Genomic DNA, 22,072 nt, shown 5'->3' with positions numbered 1-22,072 from the left:
ACACACACAGACAGACAGACAGACACACACACACACAATGCAGCTCCTGCCAAATCCTTCTTAGTCTGAGGAGCCTGAAGAGTTTCCTCCAAACATGATGCCTGGAGCTTGGTTTGTTTCAGTATTTTAGGCACGCAAGGAATCGTAAATGGATTGGAAGCTCTCAGATGGGACCCTTGTTCAGTCTGTGTGTGTGTCTTAAGTGCATGTGTGTGTTCTCCACTGTTTACTTATTTATTGTCTTATGGAGACACCCAAGAGTGAACAAGGTGTGACAGCATGCAGTTTGAAAATGTCAGCAAGTGCCAAGGTGTTTCAGAGAAAGAAGCATGCTTGTCAGGCTTGCAATCCAGAGATTCAAATGTCTTTTTCTCCGATTAGCCTATTTAAGATTAAAGACAGGAAGTGTGTTTTGTAGCTTAACACAAGCACTTGTATGTCATGCTCTACTTTCAACAGAAAATACAAACAAACAGCTGCTAAAAAGTTATTCAGGAAGTGCAAAAACAACACGGCAAACTCCATTTAGCACCACAGATTGATCCAAAATCACTACAAATAAAACATGTCCTCAGAAAATTAAGAAGCAAGCATCGAGGCGCACTCACTTCTTGGGCTTGTTATTAATGAGATGCGTCATACCTGCAGTTTTGTTAAAATTAGCCAAGTGCAGCAACAGTTATGGCTTTTTGATATCTGTAAACTTGACCTTAATACCGCTGCAGTCATGCCAAGTATAGTATTGCTTAGGCCGGAACATTATATGAAAGATATTTTATTTGTGAGATAACACAGATACATCACTATTGTCAGTCTGTAAATAACAGCTCAGCCTTTGCGGACAAATCACTCTACCTATCTATCTACCAACCAACCCTCACAAAATCCTCTCTGCTTGCCATAAATAATAAATCAGCCCATCACGAATGCAATTGGCTGTATGGACCTGACTCATCAGAGCTCACTTGACCCAGATACAACTGTCCTGTGTGAATGGTAAAGCCAATGTGATGGTAAAGAGTACACTAGTTCAGTATGGATATGGATCAACAGTACTTGTACAGTAAGCTGTGTTCAATAGTGATTGAACTGGCGTTGCCAAAATAACAGGAACACCTGTCAGTATTATACAAACCAATACAACAACTCTTCAGCAAAAGTATCGTACACTCCACAACTGTATATGACGTATAGACAGTAAATGGATTGGGTTGTGGGACAGGTATCCTTGTTATTGTGTCAAACTGCTGTATACATTTCTTGTGAAAGAATACTTTGTTTGAAATAGTTAATCTATCTACTTAATGTATTTGTTTTCACTTGATAAAGAAATGTAGATGTACAGTGTAACTAGAGAACCTATTGCACCGTGGAGGTACATAGGAGCGTAAAGTGAGTAAAGTGAACCCTAACCCTAGCGGGCATGTTTTTACTATTTTTTTTAACTTAGCTTGTTTCTTATTTCACCGTTTGAATTTTACTTCATTCTCCATCTTAAGTATCTCTCACTTATTGAATTTGCCTCCTTCAGTTCTCTTCACACGCTCAGACTTATGTACCGCCGCTGCAAACACGACAGTGTTCACTGCTTCTTATGCCATTTTTCCATTACCAGTACCAGCTCAACTCGCCTCGACTCTATCCCGTGTCCCGGTTTTTACCAGATGAAAACGCTAGCTGCTCTTCTGAAAACGCCCAGCAGGGAGCGCTAGTGGGCGTTTTTGAGGCGCAGCGTTTTTTCCGCCTGCTTTGGTTGCTACGATACATTTGTTGCAAGTAGTTATACCTAACTTAATTGGATGTAAAAATGTCAACACAGAGTAGAGTACTTCGTCTGGTCCTTGCTCTGTATGGGCCCGTGTCCACCAAAGCGTTTTTTTCTATTTTCAAATCATTGCAATGGGAGCGGTGCGTTTTTTTTGAGACGCTGTGGTTGCTATGATACATAATTTCTGTGGAGGCAATGTGTTGCAAGTATGGTAGCCTACTTAATTTTAGTGAATGTAAAAATGTTACCACAAAGTATCTAGGCCTGCTTGCTCTGGCCTTTGCTCTGCATGAAGAGAAGGCTGAAACATGAGAGCACAGACTGTCAGTACGTGGGTTCATGACATTTTGCGGGCGAGGAAACACCTCGGCGAGTATGCACATTGTTTTGTTCATTATAACCTGTATCAATGTAGGATTCATTCCTGCATGAGTTCTAACTAGGCGTATCTAATAAAGTGAGGGTAATGTATAGTAAAGATGTTTTCTTGGAAAGTATTACCTTTTGTGTTTGTGAAGACAGCATGAAAGATTTCATTGTGATTGGACATAAAATACAGAAGAACAATATACTGCAAAGGAAATCTTAGAAGCACAATCAACACTATATTGTTAAAGAATATGTAATTTGCAGTGACTTCACAAATACGACTTACATCATTTGATAGATATTGTTGCATCTTCACTTCTCCTATTTAATAATAATTTTATTTAGCCAAGTGAGGTTGATCCTTGCAACCTTCAACTTTTTTCTTCTTTGTCTTTTTAGGTGCTTTGTGTTTACAAGAGATCCAGACACCCACAGTCAAGGGAGAGATTTTATTTTTTTATTTTTTAAACAAGGCCAGGTAAGAATATTTTTACATTTTTGTGCATATGCCAGTTTTGGTGAAATGTCACAATGAAACAAATACAAGTATCCTTGGAGTCATGAGGAAATGAGTCACAAATATGGAAATGAGATGTTCATATTTGTGACTCCGTGATTAACATCTGTTTGACTAATGACTCAAAATCTGCTGCCAAAATGGAGTTGTGAAGCAGAGTGGTCGTATGGACTGAAAAAGTACACATTTAAGACTTTACAATTAAGGCTATACTTTTGACTGCAGCTCTGTGCAACTCACTGGTGTACAGCAGACAATAGCCCTGACCATTACCTTCTATTGTTTGAGGTATTTGAAATGAAAATGTATGACAATAGCATTGCATATTTCTTTAGAGTCATCATTTAGGATTAAGGGATATCTTTAGGTTCTTAAAAGGGATATTTTGTTATAAAAATGTAAAGATGTTCAAATGTATTTATAAACAAATCCTGTTAGGTACCTGGAACCATAGAAAAAAATATATGTATTCTATTATTATTAAGTGACAGTTACTTTAACACTAACACACCCACACACACAAAGAGAGAGAGAGACTCTCAACACTTGGTCAAATCTCCTCCCACTGCCTCCATTGCCATTCTGTGATAGCTGGGGATAGGGGAGTATGTGCTGTAGAATGCCTTCGCAATTTCACACTCGAGAGAAAAAGACAACACCGGCAGACTTACTTCAGAGCACCCAAAGAGCCCCTTTTTACATTTCACTGAGCGAGAGCAGAGACCCCACCCCACTGCCGAGCTCTGCAGAGGAAGAAGAAACAGCAAAGCACATTTATCTTTCCACACAATTACAATTTCACTTTGAAAGGCTCTGAGCTGAAACTCCAAACACATTGGACTGCCTGCTGCCTGGCAACTTTCAAAGAGTATAATGTTTGATTTATTTTTTTTCCCTCCTTATCTTCCCTCCGTGTCTTGGCCTGCTGTTTCGTCATCTATAATCAGACAAGCTGAGATGAAACGCTAGTTTGGCTTTCAAATGGCTGTGTAGCATTTAAGAGCACTAGGCCACTACTGCTCCATTTTGACACACGGGGGGTTTGAAATACCTGCGTTTCGTTTAAAGTAGTTTGTTTTGGAGATCAAACTCGTTGGTGGAGCAGTCATTGCCGATGTATTTCTGAATTGCAATTACCAGAGCGCATTTGAAACTATATCATTACTACTTTGAAACTTTCTGCATATAGTTTGTATTCAGTGAAGTTTGAATATGAGTGAGTTTTGAAAGTTTGATGCTTTCCCATCTACACTGACAGAAAACCAACTGAAAACTGAGACACTAGTGCTACTGACACTGGGAAAGATGACATGGGTGAGAAAAAAAATAATGTGATTCAACATTCCTCATCATCTGGGTCGTTGTTTTTGTGTATTTGAGTGTGAGACAGAGAAAGAGACACTTGTGGGTGCCATGTGAGTCATCATCTGGATCTTTTCCAATTTTTTTTTTTTTGGCTAAGGCTCTTTGCTTCACCTGCAGTCTTTTCACACATTTGTGAACAGATGCTTGTGTACGCACACACACACACATAGATATATTGCCTTAACGGTCACACCCTTAAGAGAGGACATGCTGTCAAAGTTTGAGTCAGTGTCTGTCTGTTTATTTGTAATTGCTATATTCCCACCTATTCCCTTCTATTGCACAACCAGCAAGGGGGGTCTCTTTTTGAATTTTCTCCATTCTTCTTCCCATTGTTTTCTTTATGTCCAAAGGCTTTTTGGTCCACCCTCTTTGTCTCCCTAGAAAGCCTGGGCTGGGTCTGAAACTATTTCTGTTGTGGGCTTGAGACATTGAGACATTGTATGTGTTGTCAGGATTTACAAAAAACATGACGTGACTCGACTTGACTCGCCAGTCAGTGTGGTAATGTCGTCTGTCTGGGAAAACAGGTGTATAATTGTCAAAGATTTGGCAACATAAAAAACAGTGCAATTGACACTAGCTTAAAGATTTTTTCTTTCTTTCTTGCATTATTTGTTTTCTTTAGTCCCCTGCCCTCCACTACTGGTCTATCTTTGCTAAACACAAGCCTGTAAAAAAAGTTTCTTCAACGACAATAGTGTGATTAATGAATGCAGAACACTAATTCTGTCTGCAATTGTCTAAAAATGCGCACGCACACACAGAACCCTCTGCTTAACATTTCATGCCCTCTCTTTTCAAGAGTCTTTCTATGACTGTTTCTCCTTTCATTGTTCAACCCTCGCCTCTCTCAGTCAGTTAGTTAGAGAGCTTGTCTGCTCTATAAATTTCAGGTGTGTATGACTCACTGTGCACTGGAGCAGATTCATAATCACACAGTGCCCATACTGGCTTCACCTGTGCTGCTTGACAACAACTCAGACTGTAGTAACCACAGACATTTTAGTGAATTAATCCATAAATATTGTCCTTTATTTCTCATCAATGTTTTTGGGAATACTGTATTTTACGGGGTCCCATAGTTTCTTATAATTTCATGAAAGATAAACTGATATGCAACTGCAAATTCATTGCAATGTTTCTGGAAAGTACAGTCTTAATTTGGTTCTAACTATGGGGATAATTGAGACGTGTGCAACTGCTATGACTCAGTTAATTAATTCCTAGAGAAGCCTAGAGTCACTTAGGCAGTGTACGGAAGGTCAGTTGAAAATGCAAAAATTGTCAAATGTGTCTACGGGCAAAAAAAAACTATTCAACACATGAATAATAAATTCACAAAGTATGATATTAACTCAGGTATAATTGGAGCAGTTCTTTCAACGAAATTCCTCCTGAAAATTAACTTGTATGTAATTAGTATAAATGGACATATTTCCAGGAAAATTCCTAGGAAATTATTTATTTTAACATGTAAGGTATTGCATTACCAATACATTTTAAGATAGTTGACACAGCATAGCAAATATGTCAGAAATCTATTTAAGCTGTTATTAAATTTAAAATGATTTTAATTTTTAAAATGTAACAAGAACTTTGTAATGTGTATAACATTTGTTTGAATTTTTATAACGATCGATGGTCCCTTCACAAATACTCACTCTGTTACATGCAAAACCTAATTTCTTTAGTAACTTTTACTACTGATTCTGCTGCTACTATTACAAATATGAATACTAATTATGATGACAACTATAATGATAATAATAAATCTGATTAATTTATTACTTATCTAAAAGTACTGCATTTACAGTGCTTCACAGAAAAGTACAAGTACAAAATAAGTAGTTTCAGTTTATTAAAGGATAGGTTCATCTTAGTAGTCTCATCATCATTCCTCCTGTTCATACTGGATGTGAAGCAATCCTTTCTTAGGGTGACTCCAATGCAAGACAAAATCTGCAGTTGTCCAAAAATGTGTTTTATGAGGCTTCATCAGTCTAGTTAGTCAAATTACATCAGTATCATCCAGAGTTACTGTCTTTTTTGCACAAAATTTCCTCTGTAGAGAATTGGCTGTTAAACCAACCATTAATTACCAGATTTGAATCTGTAATATCTAATATCTATATAGCTGCTTGATAATATACAACAACACTTTAACGTTTTGGTAAGGTCGTACTAATGGTCCACCATTATTGGTAAGATGCAAATAAGTCCCTCTGTTAACACCTTCCATCTGACTGAGTAAGTAGACAACCTCGGTAGCACTTTACCCCACTTTACCTCAGGAATCGACCTCATTTAGACACAGCTAAAGGTTACAGAGTGTCTCAGTGTAATTGGTCCTCTGCGACTGCAGCAGCATGCTACGCCACAATCATTTGTTTCAATTCCCGGTCTCCCAAGCTAACATACAGTATAATCCTCTCCCCTCCCGCTCTCTTCTCTAAAATGTTTCACTCTTTCATGCTAACTCTTTCACTGTTTTTTTGTTCTCTCCAACACTCATTAAAGAGTACTACCTAGTCCTCAGTGGAGAGAAAGAGAAAGGCACTCTGCAGATATTTGGGTTTCGTGAGTGTGATTTCAGAGGCGTCACTGACATAGTGGAGGACAAAGCATTGTTTCTACTTTGACTTCTACTATGATTTACTTTTTAGTTGGTTGCTTATGCCATTTGGGGGAATAAAATATAATTTATGTGTCTTGGTACAAGAAGCCACTTATGATTGGCTCCAAAGTCACTGTCGTCTGTTTGTAATGGTATGCATGTGGTATTGTGATAAGCATGCTGAGTGGGTGTTGAGGATGAGCATGCCACCTGTGCAACAATGGCTGTTATCAGTGAAACAGCCTTTTAGTCTATAAGAGAAGGATGATTGAATAACTTCAGGGTTGTGTTGCTGCCTTGATGTGTAACCCCTGGAGATCCATGCAGTAGTGAAATGGGAGCAAAATTTGTCTGGATGTCTTTGGCATTATGAAAATGAACTGTTCCATCACAATGCTTCACCTGAGGAATCTTTTAGTGCCCAATCCAGCAAGGGAGTTTATTGGACACATTTTGTTGTGCATTTTCAGCTTTTCTTACCTGTGTTTGCATAAATGCTGCTTTTGGGATTGTGCAATGCTTGATCTGTCGTTTTGTGTTTTGCGTATTTGAATCTGTTCGAGAGAGCTTTGAAAAGAGCGGTGAACTACTGGTCTACATTGGGTTGGAGTCAGTTTTGTAAAGATTCCTGATAAAAAGTTTGACGAGCGTAAATTTTTTTGCTGGCAGAAGAAAACCCCTTAGGGAGGTTCATCTATATTCATGTTATTTCAGTTGCACAGTTCATTATCTCTTGAGCGTGAATTGAAATAGTTTAATTATTATACACAGGATGATTGTTTATCTTTGTTTATCACATGACGGCATGTGAGCTTTAAGATAAATTTACAGTATGATTTTTTTAATATAATACCCAAAATATAACTGAAAGGCTTCTTTAGCATATCAAAAATGTTCCTGCAATACATGCCTATGCAGCATGTGTGTCACACATACGCTCCCCAACACCCGGCTGTGAAACAGGAAAGACATGAGTTTATGCCTGTTAGACTTCAAACACTTAAGTGTTTAAAGCCGAACCAAAGCCCAGACTAGGATGTCATGCTGCTCAAACAGACCCATCTGAATAACTTACAGTGTTAAAGTAGAGGACTTAGTTTCGTAAGTGCTGCCCACAAGGCTACAGAATGCTATGACAAAGCAGCTCATACCTTTATTAAAGGGACAGTTCATCCATATCACAAAAACATTTTTACAGGCTTGTAGCATAGAGCCGTACAGATAGTTTTGGTTTTATGATATATTTGTAACATTTCTGACACGACTTCAGAGTATGTGAATGACCGGCTGTTTAGGCTGCTTAAAGCATTAATATTTGAAAAACTCAACAGTTAATGTATTGAGTTTTGAGAAACTGTTCACAGACCTCTCTGTTGGAAGGGAACAAATCGATCGTTGTTTCTCTATGCCACACACACACAACAGCACTCAATGCTTGGCTCGCCTCCTCTCATCGTTCTATGCAGAACATACATGATAGATGGTGTCATAAGAGCAGCGAAACTCTGAATCAGGAGGTGCGTAGCGAGTGTTTGATTGTCCGAGCGGCAGAAAGTGAGCTAACATCTCCCTTCCTCTTCAGGCTGAGCAGGAAAGCTTCTACAGCAGCTACATAGCTGCTATGTAACTTAACATTACTAAGTAATGGAAGCTGTATTTTATTACTGCCTACTCGTCCAATGTTGAGAACATCAGGTACAAAGTTAGACTAAACTGATGTAGCCTGCAGCTCTGTCCTGTACAGATTGATTAAATTATTTTTCAGTCTGAAAAAGTGGTTTTGGAAAAGAAAGGACAGAGGTGACTGGAGGAGCTTTGGTTAGTAAAGCTATTTAGTGATGCAAACTAGTCCTTTTAAGCTGATGAGACGTTTCTTTTTGGATTTTAATGTACAAATAAAATTCACCTCAGAAGGGAGGAGGTTTCTCATGTTGCCTATTTTTATATTAATGTCTACAGATAAATGTCAGAAGCTGTAAAATGAAGACACAAATGCCGAACATGAACAGTCGTATCTATAATGATTCTGAGGTCATATTAACAGGGTTTTCCTGCCGTTAAGGCTTAGGGGTGATGCCCAAAACATGCTGTGCCATCAATGTAAAATCACTGTGGAGCAACAGAACCAACCAAATTACTTTCTCCAGATCTAAAGGTTGTAGTTCCTCCAGTAGACTGATCTTTGGGTGTTATTTATTATCTGCTTTAGCTTTTCCAACTATTTGTTCAGAGATATGGTGAAAATAATGGGCCAATCTGATGTGAAATTAAATTTTTTTTCATTGGAAAACATATAATCCCCCCCCCCAACACCAACACCAAACAGTCATCTAAAGCTCACATTAAACTGGGAAAACACTGCGGGGAGGCGGGGCGTTTGTCCTGCCCCTGCTGAATACGATCTTCACAATCAATTTGTTGAAAAAGGAAGAAAAACATACTAGCAGCAAGTGAGGACTGAAAACACAACTCTCCGGCGCGGCCGCCAAGCAAAAGTACTTCTTAAACGATGCATCGATGAATCCATGAAATAATCTATAGAAGCTTCAAGTACCAAAATCATCGTAAGCTGCAGCCCTACTACCAACTGAGCTAATCGCACTCACAGAAAATATTGGAATATAAATCGCCAATTGATAATGTTCTGGCCTGCCATGAAATGACTTGAAAAAAAATTTGGCACGATGCCAGACTTATTTGCCGACCCCTGCTGTACACCCTTGACGTGACACATGGAAATGTTGATTTTTGGACTGCTCCAAAAAATTAAGAGAAAACTTAATCATCACAGTGTAACATCAAGTCATTTAAACTTCAGGGATATCAGTCTGACCAGTTAGGAATAATAAGAGATTGTGAATCAGCATCACATGCTTTGGTGCAAATCAAACGGGTGCACTGGAGATGCAACAGAAAGACAACCCCCAAAGAGGGAATGGTTTTGCAGGTGGTGGCCACAGACAATCAGTCTGACTAATTGTTCTCTAGTTTTGCATTGTGCTAGTGTCGTTGTCACTACTGGTAGCTTGAGGCGGTACCTGCAGCCCATTCAGGTTGCACAGGTACTCCAGATCCTCCAGGATGGCACATCCGTATGTGCCGTTGCAAGAAAGTTTACTGTGTCACCCAGCACAGTCTCAAAAGCATGGCAAAGATACCAGGAGATGGGCCGTTACACCAGGAGAGCTGGACAGGGCCATAGAAGAACATCAACCCAACAGCAGGACCAGGATCTGCTCCTTTTTGCAAGAAGGAACACTGCCATAACCGTACAAAATGATCTCCAGCGAGCTGCTGGCGTGCACATTTCTATCTGAACTATCACAAACAGACTAAGCGAGATTGACATCAGAGCCCAACGTCCTCTTGTGGGATCTGTGCTCACAGCCCAGCAACTCGATACGCATTCTCCAGAGAACACCAGAATTGCCAAGTCCGCCATTAGTGTCCCATTCTCTCCACAGATGACTTCTTTTAGCTACTAGGATGAAATCCTCAGAGCCATTGTCAGGTCTTACATTGGTGCAGTGGGCCCTGGGTTCGTCCTTGTGTAGGCAATGCCCTGCCTCATGTAGCCAGAGTGTGTAGGCAATACCAGGATGCCACACACTGGCCCTCATGTTCCCTACACCAAAATCCAATTGAGAACCTCTGGGACGTTATGTATCTGTGTGTCCGACTCCGCCAAGTAGCACCACAGACTGTCCAGGAGCTCACAGATGCCCTTATCCAGGTCTGGGAGGAGATCCCCCCCAGGACACCATCCACCATTTCTTTAGAAGCATGCCCAGATGTTGTCGGCAGATCTTATTCGGTTGGTGATTCGAATTTTACAATGTACAGTAAAGATTTTGAACTATTTTGTTCATCGAGATCTGATGTGTGATTTTAGTGTTACCTTAACTTTTTTTAAGCAGTGTATATATTACATTCATCTCCTGAGCCCTTCAGGGAAAATTCCAAATTGTGTGGGCAGCCAAGGTCTTTAACAGCTAGGTCAAGAATTACAAGTGATGGCAACAAGAATTAAGGCCTTGGTTAGGTATTTAACTGACACTCCAGAATGATTTGCAAATACTCAACAGAAATAAATTCCATGGCTTCCTTAACAGTGCTTCAGCAATTTAGCATTGCACTTTCCTGAATTTGTCTGACTTCTAATAGGTCTAAAAGGTGTTTAAAAATGTCACAATCAATGCAGAAGAGACCTGCGGTACCTCAACATTTATTTCCTGCCATATATGCTCCTACAAGTCCCTGATCCAACTTGATTGCATCTTATTTTGGGGAAAGTATTTTACCATAGCATGCGTCATTCACCATTTGAGTCCTTTCTGCAGGTACAGCATCTCTATAGTTTTTTTTTTTGTTATTAAAAAGTGCGAACTTGGGTTCAAGGTCTTGAACTGATGATCATGTGTAATGAGAATATTGATGCCAGTCTTATTCTGTCTATGGTATATTGTACCTTTTCAGCACTCATTATTATTATTTCTCCTGTTACTATTTTAATTTCTAAAGGTCTAAAGCCATCTTTGCAAGATCTAACAAGCTGTAGGGTAATGGTAAAATTACACACATTTACTTGTAATCACTTCTATTCCTTTTATTAGTGACAATTGATTGAAAATATTTTGTTGGCTATTGAGTATTCAAGTTTGAACCCTATTCATGTATTGTTTTCCTTTGCTCTTTCTGCAGCACCAAATGTGTCCGTAAGACTCGCTCTTCACTTCACTCAGAGGACATTATGATGACCCTAATCTAAACCCTTCAGCAACCTTTCCCTCCCATCTCCCCTCCCCACACCCTTTCCCATCTCTATCATGACCAGTCTGAAGCGTTCTCAGACAGAGCGCTCGGTTGGGGGCTCAGTGCCGGCTACTGATGAGTTCTATACCCGCCGCCTGCGACTGCCCAATGGAGGGGCACCACCACCCCGCAGTGAGAGCGCCCACATCTCCTCCTCCTCCACCACTGGCACCAACCCCGGTGTTCCCAAAATGGGGGTTCGGGCTCGTGTGGCTGATTGGCCCCCAAGGAAAGATGGAGGTGGAGGGGGTGTTTGGCATATCACTGTGGAAACAGACTCACCCAGCTCTACTAACACCACCAGCTCTTCAGGATCAGGAAGTGGTGATAGAGAAAGACTTATAGGAGGAGGAGGAAGTGGTGGAGGAGGCGGCGGAGGAGGAGGAGGTGGTGGTGGTGGTGGAGGAGGAAGTGGTGGTGGTAGTGGTGGTGGTGGTGGTGGTGGAGGAGGGGGTGTCAGCCGTCACGGCCCACAGCAATCTGTCAGCCAAGCTGGGCCACCTGATAAGCCCACAGGACTCATCCATGCTTCGCAACATCCACAACACACTAAAAAACAAGATGCAGAGCAAGGGAAAAGACAATCGCTTCCTGTCACCGGATGGCTATCTGGGCTCACCCCGCAAAGGCATGAGGCGCATCCGCCAGCGCAGTAACAGTGACATAACCATCAGTGAGCTGGACGGGGATGGCAATGAGGGCTGGTCCTTCTCTGGGTGGACACCCATGCACCGTGAGTATGGCAGCACTTCATCCATAGATAAACATGGTGTGTCAGGAGAAAGCTTCTTTGACATGCTAAAGGGATACCAGTCGTCTGAAGCACCTGATCAGCGAAGCCCCGCTCCAGAGAGGCTAACAGAGCTACTTACCGTGGCCCCAATAAAACAGGCTGCCCTGGACCTGCCAGATGGACCTTTAGGTCCAGCCAGAGGTAGTCCTGCCAGTCGGCTGAAAGAACGAGAGAAGCACTTGAAGAGGAGGTCAAAGTCAGAGACAGGTGGAGAGTCAATATTCCGTAAGCTGCGCAGCGTGAAGGTGGAGGGTGACACATCGAGGACTGGCTCAGATGTTGAGGATGGGGGGAAAGGGGATGAGAGTGGCCCACCTCCCAAACCCTGGGTGTGTCAAAAAGGATTTTCCCATTTTGATGTCCAGTCTCTTCTTTTCGACCTTAATGAGGCAATTCAAAATCGTCAATCTGGGTCCAAACGCAAAAACACCACTACAGGTGCCTCAGCTGCCGCTGCCGCCTCTGCTTCGGCCACATCCTCTCTATCCTCCAATCAGAGTGGAGTGTATGGGTCACCCTGTGGCTCACAAGAGGAGCTGAGTAAGGAGGGGACAGGAGGAGGACACAGTACCAACCCTGCTTTGGACCCTGGTGATGACAAGAGCAATGACCTGGTGCTCAGCTGCCCTTGTTTCAGGAATGAAATTGGTGGAGAGGGTGAGAGGAACATCTCTCCTGCGAAACAGGTAGGTTTCTGCAAGAATAGGAGGATTAGATCAGAATTAGTAACAGAAATACTTTTTTGATACCCGAGGAGAAATTCTTTTGTCACATTTGCACACTTATCAAGGCATCAGGAATAGAAAATAATAGAAAGTAGGTAGAATAAAGAGTATATAAATATGAGAGTATAAAAAATAAAAAAGATATAATGAAAAATATAAAGGAGTGTGGGTAAAGGTAAATTTTATAAATAATAAATCTTCATCAGGTTGTGTCTCAATTCCTGAAAAGATAACTTTCCAGTGCTCTTCAGTTTAAATCTTGAGACTGCAGACTGCAATATTAATGCCTGAACTTTGAGCCATTTTGAAAACACAACAATTGTAGATTACTTAAAAGTTGGTTACCGCACGTTGAGGATGCACTGAAGATTAAATGTAATAATATGATTGTCAGCTTAATCAATTTACTGTTCCTTACCTTCCGTTCTCCAGCAGGGCAGCATAGGTAGTGGTGGGAGCTCAAGCAATTCTTCTGGCAGTACAGAGGAAGGACCTTTGGATGCCACTCTCACTACTCATTTTACCAACGCCGGTGTAGCTGTGTTGGAGGCCACCAAGGACGGGCCAAGCCAACATGCTGACAGGTCCAAACGATACATTGTGGAACATGTTGACCTCGGCGCCTATTACTACCGAAAGTACTTCTACCTCAGAGGTGAGCAAAATACTACAGTATGGGCTTTTTTAAATTCATAGACTTTTGGTAACTGTTTCTCCACCTCTGGTGTAGAACTTGTCTTTCTGAAATGCAGTTTTCTGTATACTGTAATAATAATAATTTCCAAGTTTTTACATGTGGTAATTACAAATACAAGGGCAATTTCTTTCTCAGGTTTTTAAATCCTCCCCACTTTAAACTAAAAGAATTGAGCTTTAAAATAGGCATAGTTGCAAAGCTGTCCTTTATCCCCTTTTGTCATTTCCTCCTCTCTTTCACATCATCCCTTTCTGTCCATCCCTGCCTCAATGCCATTCCTCCTTACCCCTAGAACACTGGAACTACCTGGGGGTAGATGAGAACCTGGGCCCAGTTGCAGTGAGTCTGAGGAGGGAGAAGTTAGAGGAAAACAAGGAGCATGGTCAGCAGTACAACTACAGGGTCATCTTCAGAACGAGTGAGGTACATTGGAATGGATACGACATATGTTGTGTTTTTATCCTGCCTGATTTGTTGACTATTGTGTTGATTTGAGTATATACAGTGGGTACTGAAAGTATTCAGACCCCTTTAAATTTTTCACTCTGTTTCATTGCAGCCATTTTCCAAAAATCAAAAAAGTTCATTTTATTTCTCAGTAATGTACACTCAGCACCCCATCTTGACAGAAAAAAACAGAAATGTAGAAATTTTAGCAAATTTATTAAAAAAGAAAAACTGAAATATCACATGGTCATAAGTATTCAGACCCTTTGCTCAGTATTTAGTAGAAGCACCCTTTTGATCTAATACAGCCATGAGTCGTTTGGGAAAGATGCAACAAGTTTTTCACATCTGGATTTGGGTATCCTCTGCCATTCCTCCTTGCAGATCCTCTCCAGTTCTGTCAGGTTGGATGGTAAACGTTGGTGGACAGCCATTTTCAGGTCTCTCCAGAGATGCTCAATTGGGTTTAAGTCAGGGCTCTGGCTGGGCCATTCAAGAACAGCCACGGAGTTGTTGTGAAGCCACTCCTTCGTTATTTTAGCGGTGTGCTTAGGGTCATTGTCTTGTTGGAAGGTAAACCTTCGGCCCAGTCTGAGGTCCAGAGCACTCTGGAAAAGGTTTCCGTCCAGGATATCCCTGTACTTGGCCGCATTCATCTTTCCCTCGATTGCAACCAGTCGCTGAAAAACACCCCCACAGCATGATGCTGCCACCACCATGCTTCACTGTAGAGACTGTATTGGACAGGTGATGAGCAGTGCCTGGTTTTCTCCACACATACCGCTTAGAATTAAGGCCAAAAAGTTCTATCTTGGTCTCATCAGACCAGAGGATCTTATTTATCACCATCTTGGAGTCCTTCAGGGTTTTTTAGCAAACTCCATGCGGGCTTTCATGTGTCTTGCACTGAGGAGAGGCTTCCGTCGGGCCACTCTGCCATAAAGCCCCGACTGGTGGATTGCTGCAGTGATGGTTGACTTACTACAACTTTCTCCCATCTCCCGACTGCATCTCTGGAGCTCAGCCACAGTGACCTTTGGGTTCTTCTTTACCTCTCTCACCAAGGCTCTTCTCCCCCGATAGCTCAGTTTGGCCGGACGGCCAGCTCTAGGAAGGGTTCTGGTCGTCCCAAACGTCTTCCATTTGAGGATTATGGAGGCCACTGTGCTCTTAGGAACCTTAAGTGCAGCAGAAATTTTTTTGTAACCTTGGCCAGATCTGTGCCTTGCCACAATTCTGTCTCTGAGCTCTTCAGGCAGTTCCTTTGACCTCATGATTCTCATTTGCTCTGACATGCACTGTGAGCTGTAAGGTCTTATATAGACAGGTGTGTGGCTTTCCTAATCAAGTCCAATCAGTATAATCAAACACAGCTGGACTCAAATGAAGGTGTAGAACCATCTCAAGGATGATCAGAAGAAATAGACAGCACCTGAGTTAAATATGAGTGTCACGGCAAAGGGTCTGAATACTTATGACCATGTGATATTTCAGTTTTCTTTTTTAATAAATTGGCAAAAATTTCTACATTTCTGTTTTTTTCTGTCAAGATGCTGAGTGTACATTACTGAGAAATAAAATGAACTTTTTTGATTTTTGGAAAATGGCTGCAATGAAACAAAGAGTGAAAAATTTAAAGGGGTCTGAATACTTTCCGTACCCACTGTATGTGTGTATGTATGTATGGGGGGATTTATACACGATAGTTCCGCTTTAATCTTGAGAATCTGCAGAGCTACAGTCTCTATTCATTCAACTTACACTGTAAATTTCCACCTAAACTGAGGCTTTTTGAAGAGCCTTTTTTCTCTCTCTCTCGCCTGTCTTGTGTGAGTTTTGCGTGCACGCCATGCTGGCGACAACTACATGCATGTCGCGGTTCCTCATAGGTCTATTTAAAGTAGCCAGCTATTTAAAAACGAAATAATATTCTTTGTGTGGTTCATCAATGGTGATAAATTATCCGAAAGTCCCGCGAGGTGCGGACAACTCGACACAACACCAATGAAGCTGGGGCTCCGTCTCTTCAGCAAGTGTTCGTCTTACGACACCCCACACACACACGCTACGCCTACACATGCGCACTGACAACCCAGGGTTAGAGTTAAAATTTTGGATTTATTCACGCACTTTAAAACATTGATTGAAAGTTTTATTCTTTTTACATGTTTATTTACAGCATTAAATGTTGAAATGTATATTGTAATAGGCTGTATATTAACTTATTGGGAGAAAACTGGTAGTTCTATGTAAAATCAGACGTTGAGCACCCCCATATCGCCAAAATGGCATGATCGTCATTTCACTGCGTCATTTCACTGTCGAATCAGGCTCAGTCCATCGCAGCATCGAATCTTCAACTTTTGGGGGTCAGCCCTAATATATTGTATGTGTGGTATGTTTTAATTGTATTTCTCCATTCACCAGGATCAGCTGTATTTGTAGCAATGAATGTTCATGTTCACAAATGTGTGAATATTTAGTACAATCTGTACTGAGTTACTGAGAAGCTCTTCTGTGTTAAAATTGTGTAGATATGGCTCAAGACCTTAAATGCCTCCGCCTCCATTCCTTAACACCACCTCAACTTATTGCATGTTTGATTTAATTTGTAATGTATTCTCGCAGTTGTTTATTCACAAAGCTCAATCTGCAGCTAGCAGTGATTGGAAATCTTTGCGAATCACTCTAGCTTTGCTGCCATCTCCTCCTATAGTCACACTAGAGCAAGAGATCCATGTCCTCATTCTCTGAGCTGAACGCCCACCTACCATCTTTGTCAGCCTTCATCTGTGAAGAACGGAGCTGTGCCATTTTGCAGCTAAATGAGACTAAAATAGCGCCCAAGGTATTTGAGTAGAGGAGGAAAAGCATTGCTCTCGTATTGAAGCGCACATGAGTAATAGCCCTTCCAATCACTTGGGATGACGCACGACCCACTGTGCTGTGTTTTCTTATATTTTCTTCCCTCTTCCCTCTCTAATGGCTATTTTCAGAGCAAGGAGCTGGGAAGGTATAGGTGTATATATGTGTGTGTCTGTGTAGGAGTGAGTGAGTGGGATGCACTGATATTGAAAAGGTCCAGTGTCCACTAAGAACAGCTATTGTCCTCTCTTCAGTGACAGTGGTCCTTTTCAGTTTGTTTAACCTTAAGGGTGTTTGCACCAACATTGGACCCACTGAACACGATCGGAAGACACAAACATAGAAGTAATTCTTAAGAGCCATGGTACCACAGCAGATATCCAGCTGTGTTTATTTGTTCATGATAGATATTCAGGTCCCGGTCCTTCTACAGTACTCCTGATTTATTCATGGCTGTCCTCCTCTAGTTTGTTTTAGCCTGAAGAGTCCTCATAGTGGAACATGGAGCAGCAAAACCTACATGCTGTTTTTCTCTCGTTTAGCCAGACCGTTCTCCTCACTTTGTTTTCCCTGCACTAGCAGAGTCTGAATTTTGTAGAAAAAGGATAGATTTTATGAGCGACCGTGAGCCCATGATGCAGCGATGGCCATGATTATCCTTTAAAAAGAGCCCTGCTGGAAATTGGATTTAATTGCACAGGGTGGTAGGCCTCATCACAGGCTTTCTTGCAGTTTTCCAAACATAGACATAATGGTGTTCTGCTGATGGCTGGACAGCTAGTTTTGCTTTTGTTGTTGCCAGTTATAGGAGGATTTTGAAAGAACTAACACATTGCACGCAGAAAGGGAGGGACCCAACCAAAAATGTTCAAAACCGTTGACCACCACCAACCACTGACCCTGAGAAATCAAGTATTTTATACCCCACTGACCAATGGAGAAACATTTATTTCATGTATTTAAGTTGGTATGTAAATCATTTCTAGTTTCACAGCAGATTACTGTGTTTGGTTGGTTTGGTGTTCTTATCCAAACTCAAAATATCAGTGCTTGTCCTGATCTTTGCATTTCTTTTTTTCTTTTTCTCCTCCATCTGGTTGTGCTGTCTCCAGCTAAATACCCTGAGGGGCTCCATCCTGGAAGATGCAGTACCTTCCACATCCAAGCATGGTCTAGCTCGAGGCCTGCCCCTCAAAGAGGTGCTGGAGTACCTGGTACCTGAGCTAAATGTCCACTGCCTGCGCCTGGCACTCAATACACCTAAGGTCACTGAGCAGCTGATGAAGCTGGATGAACAGGGGGTAAGACAGCACAGTGAGGCAATTGAGTTGGGCTGGGTGTCTTTGATTAATCCTTGATTCCTCCCCTGATTGTTCATATTGGACAATTTTTATATTTTTTTTACTGCTGTCCATGATCCATTCAGCATAATTTTTAACTAAAGACATGAGTTTCCCAGACATTCTGTACTATGCACAGCAAATAATTTTCATTTTGTGTTTTATGAATCATTTTATGTGTAGGTGTTTATTTTTTTCAAAGGAGGATGTCTCATTGTGGAGCTGAATTATTTATTATTAATTTAATTTTTTATTTTTGCTTCTTGAAATCAGCAAAAGCTGAACCTCTGAAATGTCAACATTATTTCTCTGGATTATGGCATCTGTAACACGGCAGAAGCACCCAGTGTGGTTATTCTTAAAATGCCAATATGAGCTAACCCTAAAATGTCAACATGGTTACTCTGACACTTGTGTCTTGCCTTCTCATTGCAACAATCTCGGTTCTCTCCACAGTTGAGTTTCCAGCGGAAAGTGGGGGTGATGTACTGCATGGCAGGCCAGAGTAGTGAGGAGGAAATGTACAACAATGAATCAGCTGGTCCTGCACTTGAGGAGTTCCTTCATCTGTTGGGGGAGAGGGTTCGACTCAAAGGCTTCACCAAGTACCGGGCCCAGCTGGACACCAAGAGTATGTGTATTCAGAGAAACTACAAGTTGTCCTACACAGTGGAAAAAAACTTCAGATGGTGTTACAATGACACTGAAACTAATACATAGTCCACAGCAGCAGGGTAAAAATTGTCATTGATTAGAGGAGTCTTGTGTTCACTTGCCTGGCAAGCATTTGATGGATGGTAGCATGCATGATGTGGTCAAGCCCTCTGACATGTTCATGTTCATGCATGTTCAATGCATGGACATGCAATTTGATATTCATATTAATTGGTAATTGTTTGGGACTGATATCAGAAAGATCTTACTGTAATATGTAAAGATGATATGTAAAAGTATTATGTGACCAGCATGAGAAGATTTGGCAGCATGTTACAGCAGCGAATAGTATCAGCCCAGAGCGCCACTCCCTTTCTGACCACCCTCTTTATGGAGAACATATGGCTTCTGAAGTCAAAGACTCCCTCATAATTGGTGTTGTTTAGACACAGATTTAGATCTCATCCTAATGGTTGAAGCCACTGTGAGTAAAGCAGGTAAATGGGTCATCCCGTCTTGTGTGCAAAGAGCAGACCATATATACACTTCCACACAGTCTGCAGTACTACTTATTTCTCAGATAATCTAAAATCACTTTTAACATTAGGATAAGGACATGCAATGTGAGGACTAAAATGAAACCCTAGACTGAAATTAATTATGTAAGGACAAAGAATAAAGAATTGGCTTTATTTTCACTACTTGGGGCGGCTGTACCTCAGTCTGCCTCTGGCTTCCTTTCAGTGAATCTTCTGTTTCCTCTCTATGCACTGCCTCCAAACACAAAAGTTCCTGTAATTTCAGACATGTGACATATGGCCTTTGGTGTCAGATCATTCTGTTGGGGAAACTGACCCACTGTGGTCTCTTCTTCTCTCCTTTGACCTGACCACCTCTGCTTTCTCTATAGACAAGATTGATGTCTACATGACATCTGCTTTCTAAGCCTGTGTTTGATATTTAATTCCATACTATCCTTAGATCAATGAAGTCATCCACCATAATGCTACGGGAGACAAAAACTCTGCCATTCACTTTTTGCAGGACATCTTATACAACCTTCAGTATCCTCTATTAAATTAAATACAGCCATGCAAAGCTCTCCCTATAGAAAGAGCGTAATTAATTGAGGTAATCTAGCTTTGTTAAGTATGCCCTTTTAAACACGTTGTGACAGTTTTGTTCTCTGAATAGAGCACATCGATTGACTGTGGAGGTGGTTATTAACATGCAGTGGCTCTCTATGGCCAAAGCCCATTAAGAGCTCAGGGAACATTGGGTCATCTCCTAAGCATTCCAGCAGTGGAAAATGGGGAACTAAAGATGATGTTTGGTATTGTTCATAAAATGCTCTTTTATAATTGAGGGAATTAATAAATACTGTATATTTTGAATTAGAAAAACATTCAGTTGACTGCTGTCTCTGTCAGTATTCCCGGACTATGTTATACACACTTCTCTATATCTAATAGCAATAGTTGTTTATGGAAATAGATGCTTAGGGTTATAAAATGTCTAGGTAGGAAGATTTAAGTTTAAATAATATTTATAGTTTTTTTTTTTTTTCAAATTTTGTGTCAGATGTCAGGCATAAAACTAAACTAAATAATAGGTCATTGTGAAGCTACAGTTATAAAATGCTTTCATGCATCAATATTCTTACCAAGAATTCGTACTTGAGAATAAAAATGCCAAAGTGGCCAAAGATCGGGTCCTATTGAAGGACTGTGTTATAATGAAAACTATTGTAGTTTTTTATCCTAAGCATGTTCAATTCACATGTAATTGTATCCCCCTTCAGCTGACTCGACGGGCACCCACTCCATGTATACAACTTACAAGGATTATGAGATCATGTTCCATGTGTCTACCATGCTGCCCTACACACCCAACAATAAGCAACAGGTAAGTTTATTATGGGGCGTTCAGTTCCAACACATTGAAGTGTTTATGTCTACAAGCAAGTTGCAGCTTTTTAGTTATAAAAAAAGGTAAGAGTTTACATTATCAAATGGTCATTTCACTCATTTTGCACTTTAAGTACTAATTATGTAGACATAATGCAATAGAAAACGTATTAAACTCACTTGACGCTCTAAGCTTTATTTTCTAGGTATCTAATTTATTACAACTCGGGATCTAACGCTAGTTTCTCCTACTGTCTTTCTGCTTTTCCAGTTACTGCGGAAGCGGCATATTGGGAATGATATCATCACGATTGTGTTCCAGGAACCCGGGGCACTCCCCTTCACCCCCAAAAACATTCGCTCACACTTCCAGCATGTCTTTGTGATTGTGCGAGCTCATAACCCATGTTCCGAGAACAGCTCCTACAGGTGATATTTCTTTTTTCTTCAAGAAAGTGTTGTATTATGGGTTGTTTGTCGCCCCAGACAGAGTTCTCAAAAGTGTCAAGTCAGTCTTATTTAACCTACTTATTGGTTCAGGGGAATATCTGTTGGCTTATATTACATGAAAGATATGCAGTGTGGCTGGACATTGTGGTAGATGGTGATCTTAAAAAGCCAATACTTCAGTCCACAAGTTTGGCAGGAGAGTGTGTGAGTATTTGACTGAAAAACAGAATGAAGAAATGCCTATTACCAGAACAGCTGGAGGCTTTGGAAGTCACTAAACAGCTGAATTTAGTGGTCTTATTTTTTTGTGAGGTGTTAAAATGGAATTAGAAAGCCAAGTAGAGTAGTAGATCATTTTATGGTATTTTAATTACCAGCATTGTTACCAGTGTTTTGAATGGTTTATCCAAACAAATTGTTGTACAATAGTGATCATTTTATAATTTGTCATCTCATACTAAAGCCAATGCAGTAGATGCATTTTGAAAAAGTCTGCATAGATATTGTGGCCTTTTTAAAAAATGCATTGTTGCATGTTTTACCAAAAGTATGCCCCGTTACTTTTCCTCATGAATCACTTTCCATCACTGTGGAAACAATGAGGCTCTTATCTGTTGACTTAACGTACATCTCTCATTGCCTTTGGCTAGGCTGTGAGTGTTGAGAGCCCTCTCTACAGCTCACAATTTATTACCATATTGTCAGAGATGCGTTATATGAAATACAAAGTGCCAGTCATTTTTTAA

General features: G+C 40.8%; 1 protein-coding gene across 1 annotated transcript in view; it reads left to right on the top strand.

The window, feature by feature from the left end:
• Positions 1-22,072, top strand: part of sipa1l1 (signal-induced proliferation-associated 1 like 1) — a 90,254-nt gene that overhangs the window by 43,382 nt on the left and 24,800 nt on the right. The window contains 9 exon segments of the mRNA XM_038726243.1: positions 2,537-2,615; positions 11,338-11,881; positions 11,883-12,927; positions 13,402-13,621; positions 13,956-14,086; positions 18,088-18,276; positions 18,772-18,946; positions 20,771-20,874; positions 21,148-21,305. Of these exon segments, the coding sequence (XP_038582171.1) occupies positions 11,463-11,881; positions 11,883-12,927; positions 13,402-13,621; positions 13,956-14,086; positions 18,088-18,276; positions 18,772-18,946; positions 20,771-20,874; positions 21,148-21,305 (2,441 nt within the window). The 5' untranslated portion in view covers positions 2,537-2,615; positions 11,338-11,462.

This window comes from Micropterus salmoides, unplaced genomic scaffold (assembly GCF_014851395.1).
Source record: "Micropterus salmoides isolate LMB-PRFRI ecotype aquatic unplaced genomic scaffold, ASM1485139v1 Ms_hic_scaffold_18, whole genome shotgun sequence".
Taxonomy (NCBI): domain Eukaryota; kingdom Metazoa; phylum Chordata; class Actinopteri; order Centrarchiformes; family Centrarchidae; genus Micropterus; species Micropterus salmoides.
This window is presented reverse-complemented; position numbering and strand designations above follow the sequence as displayed.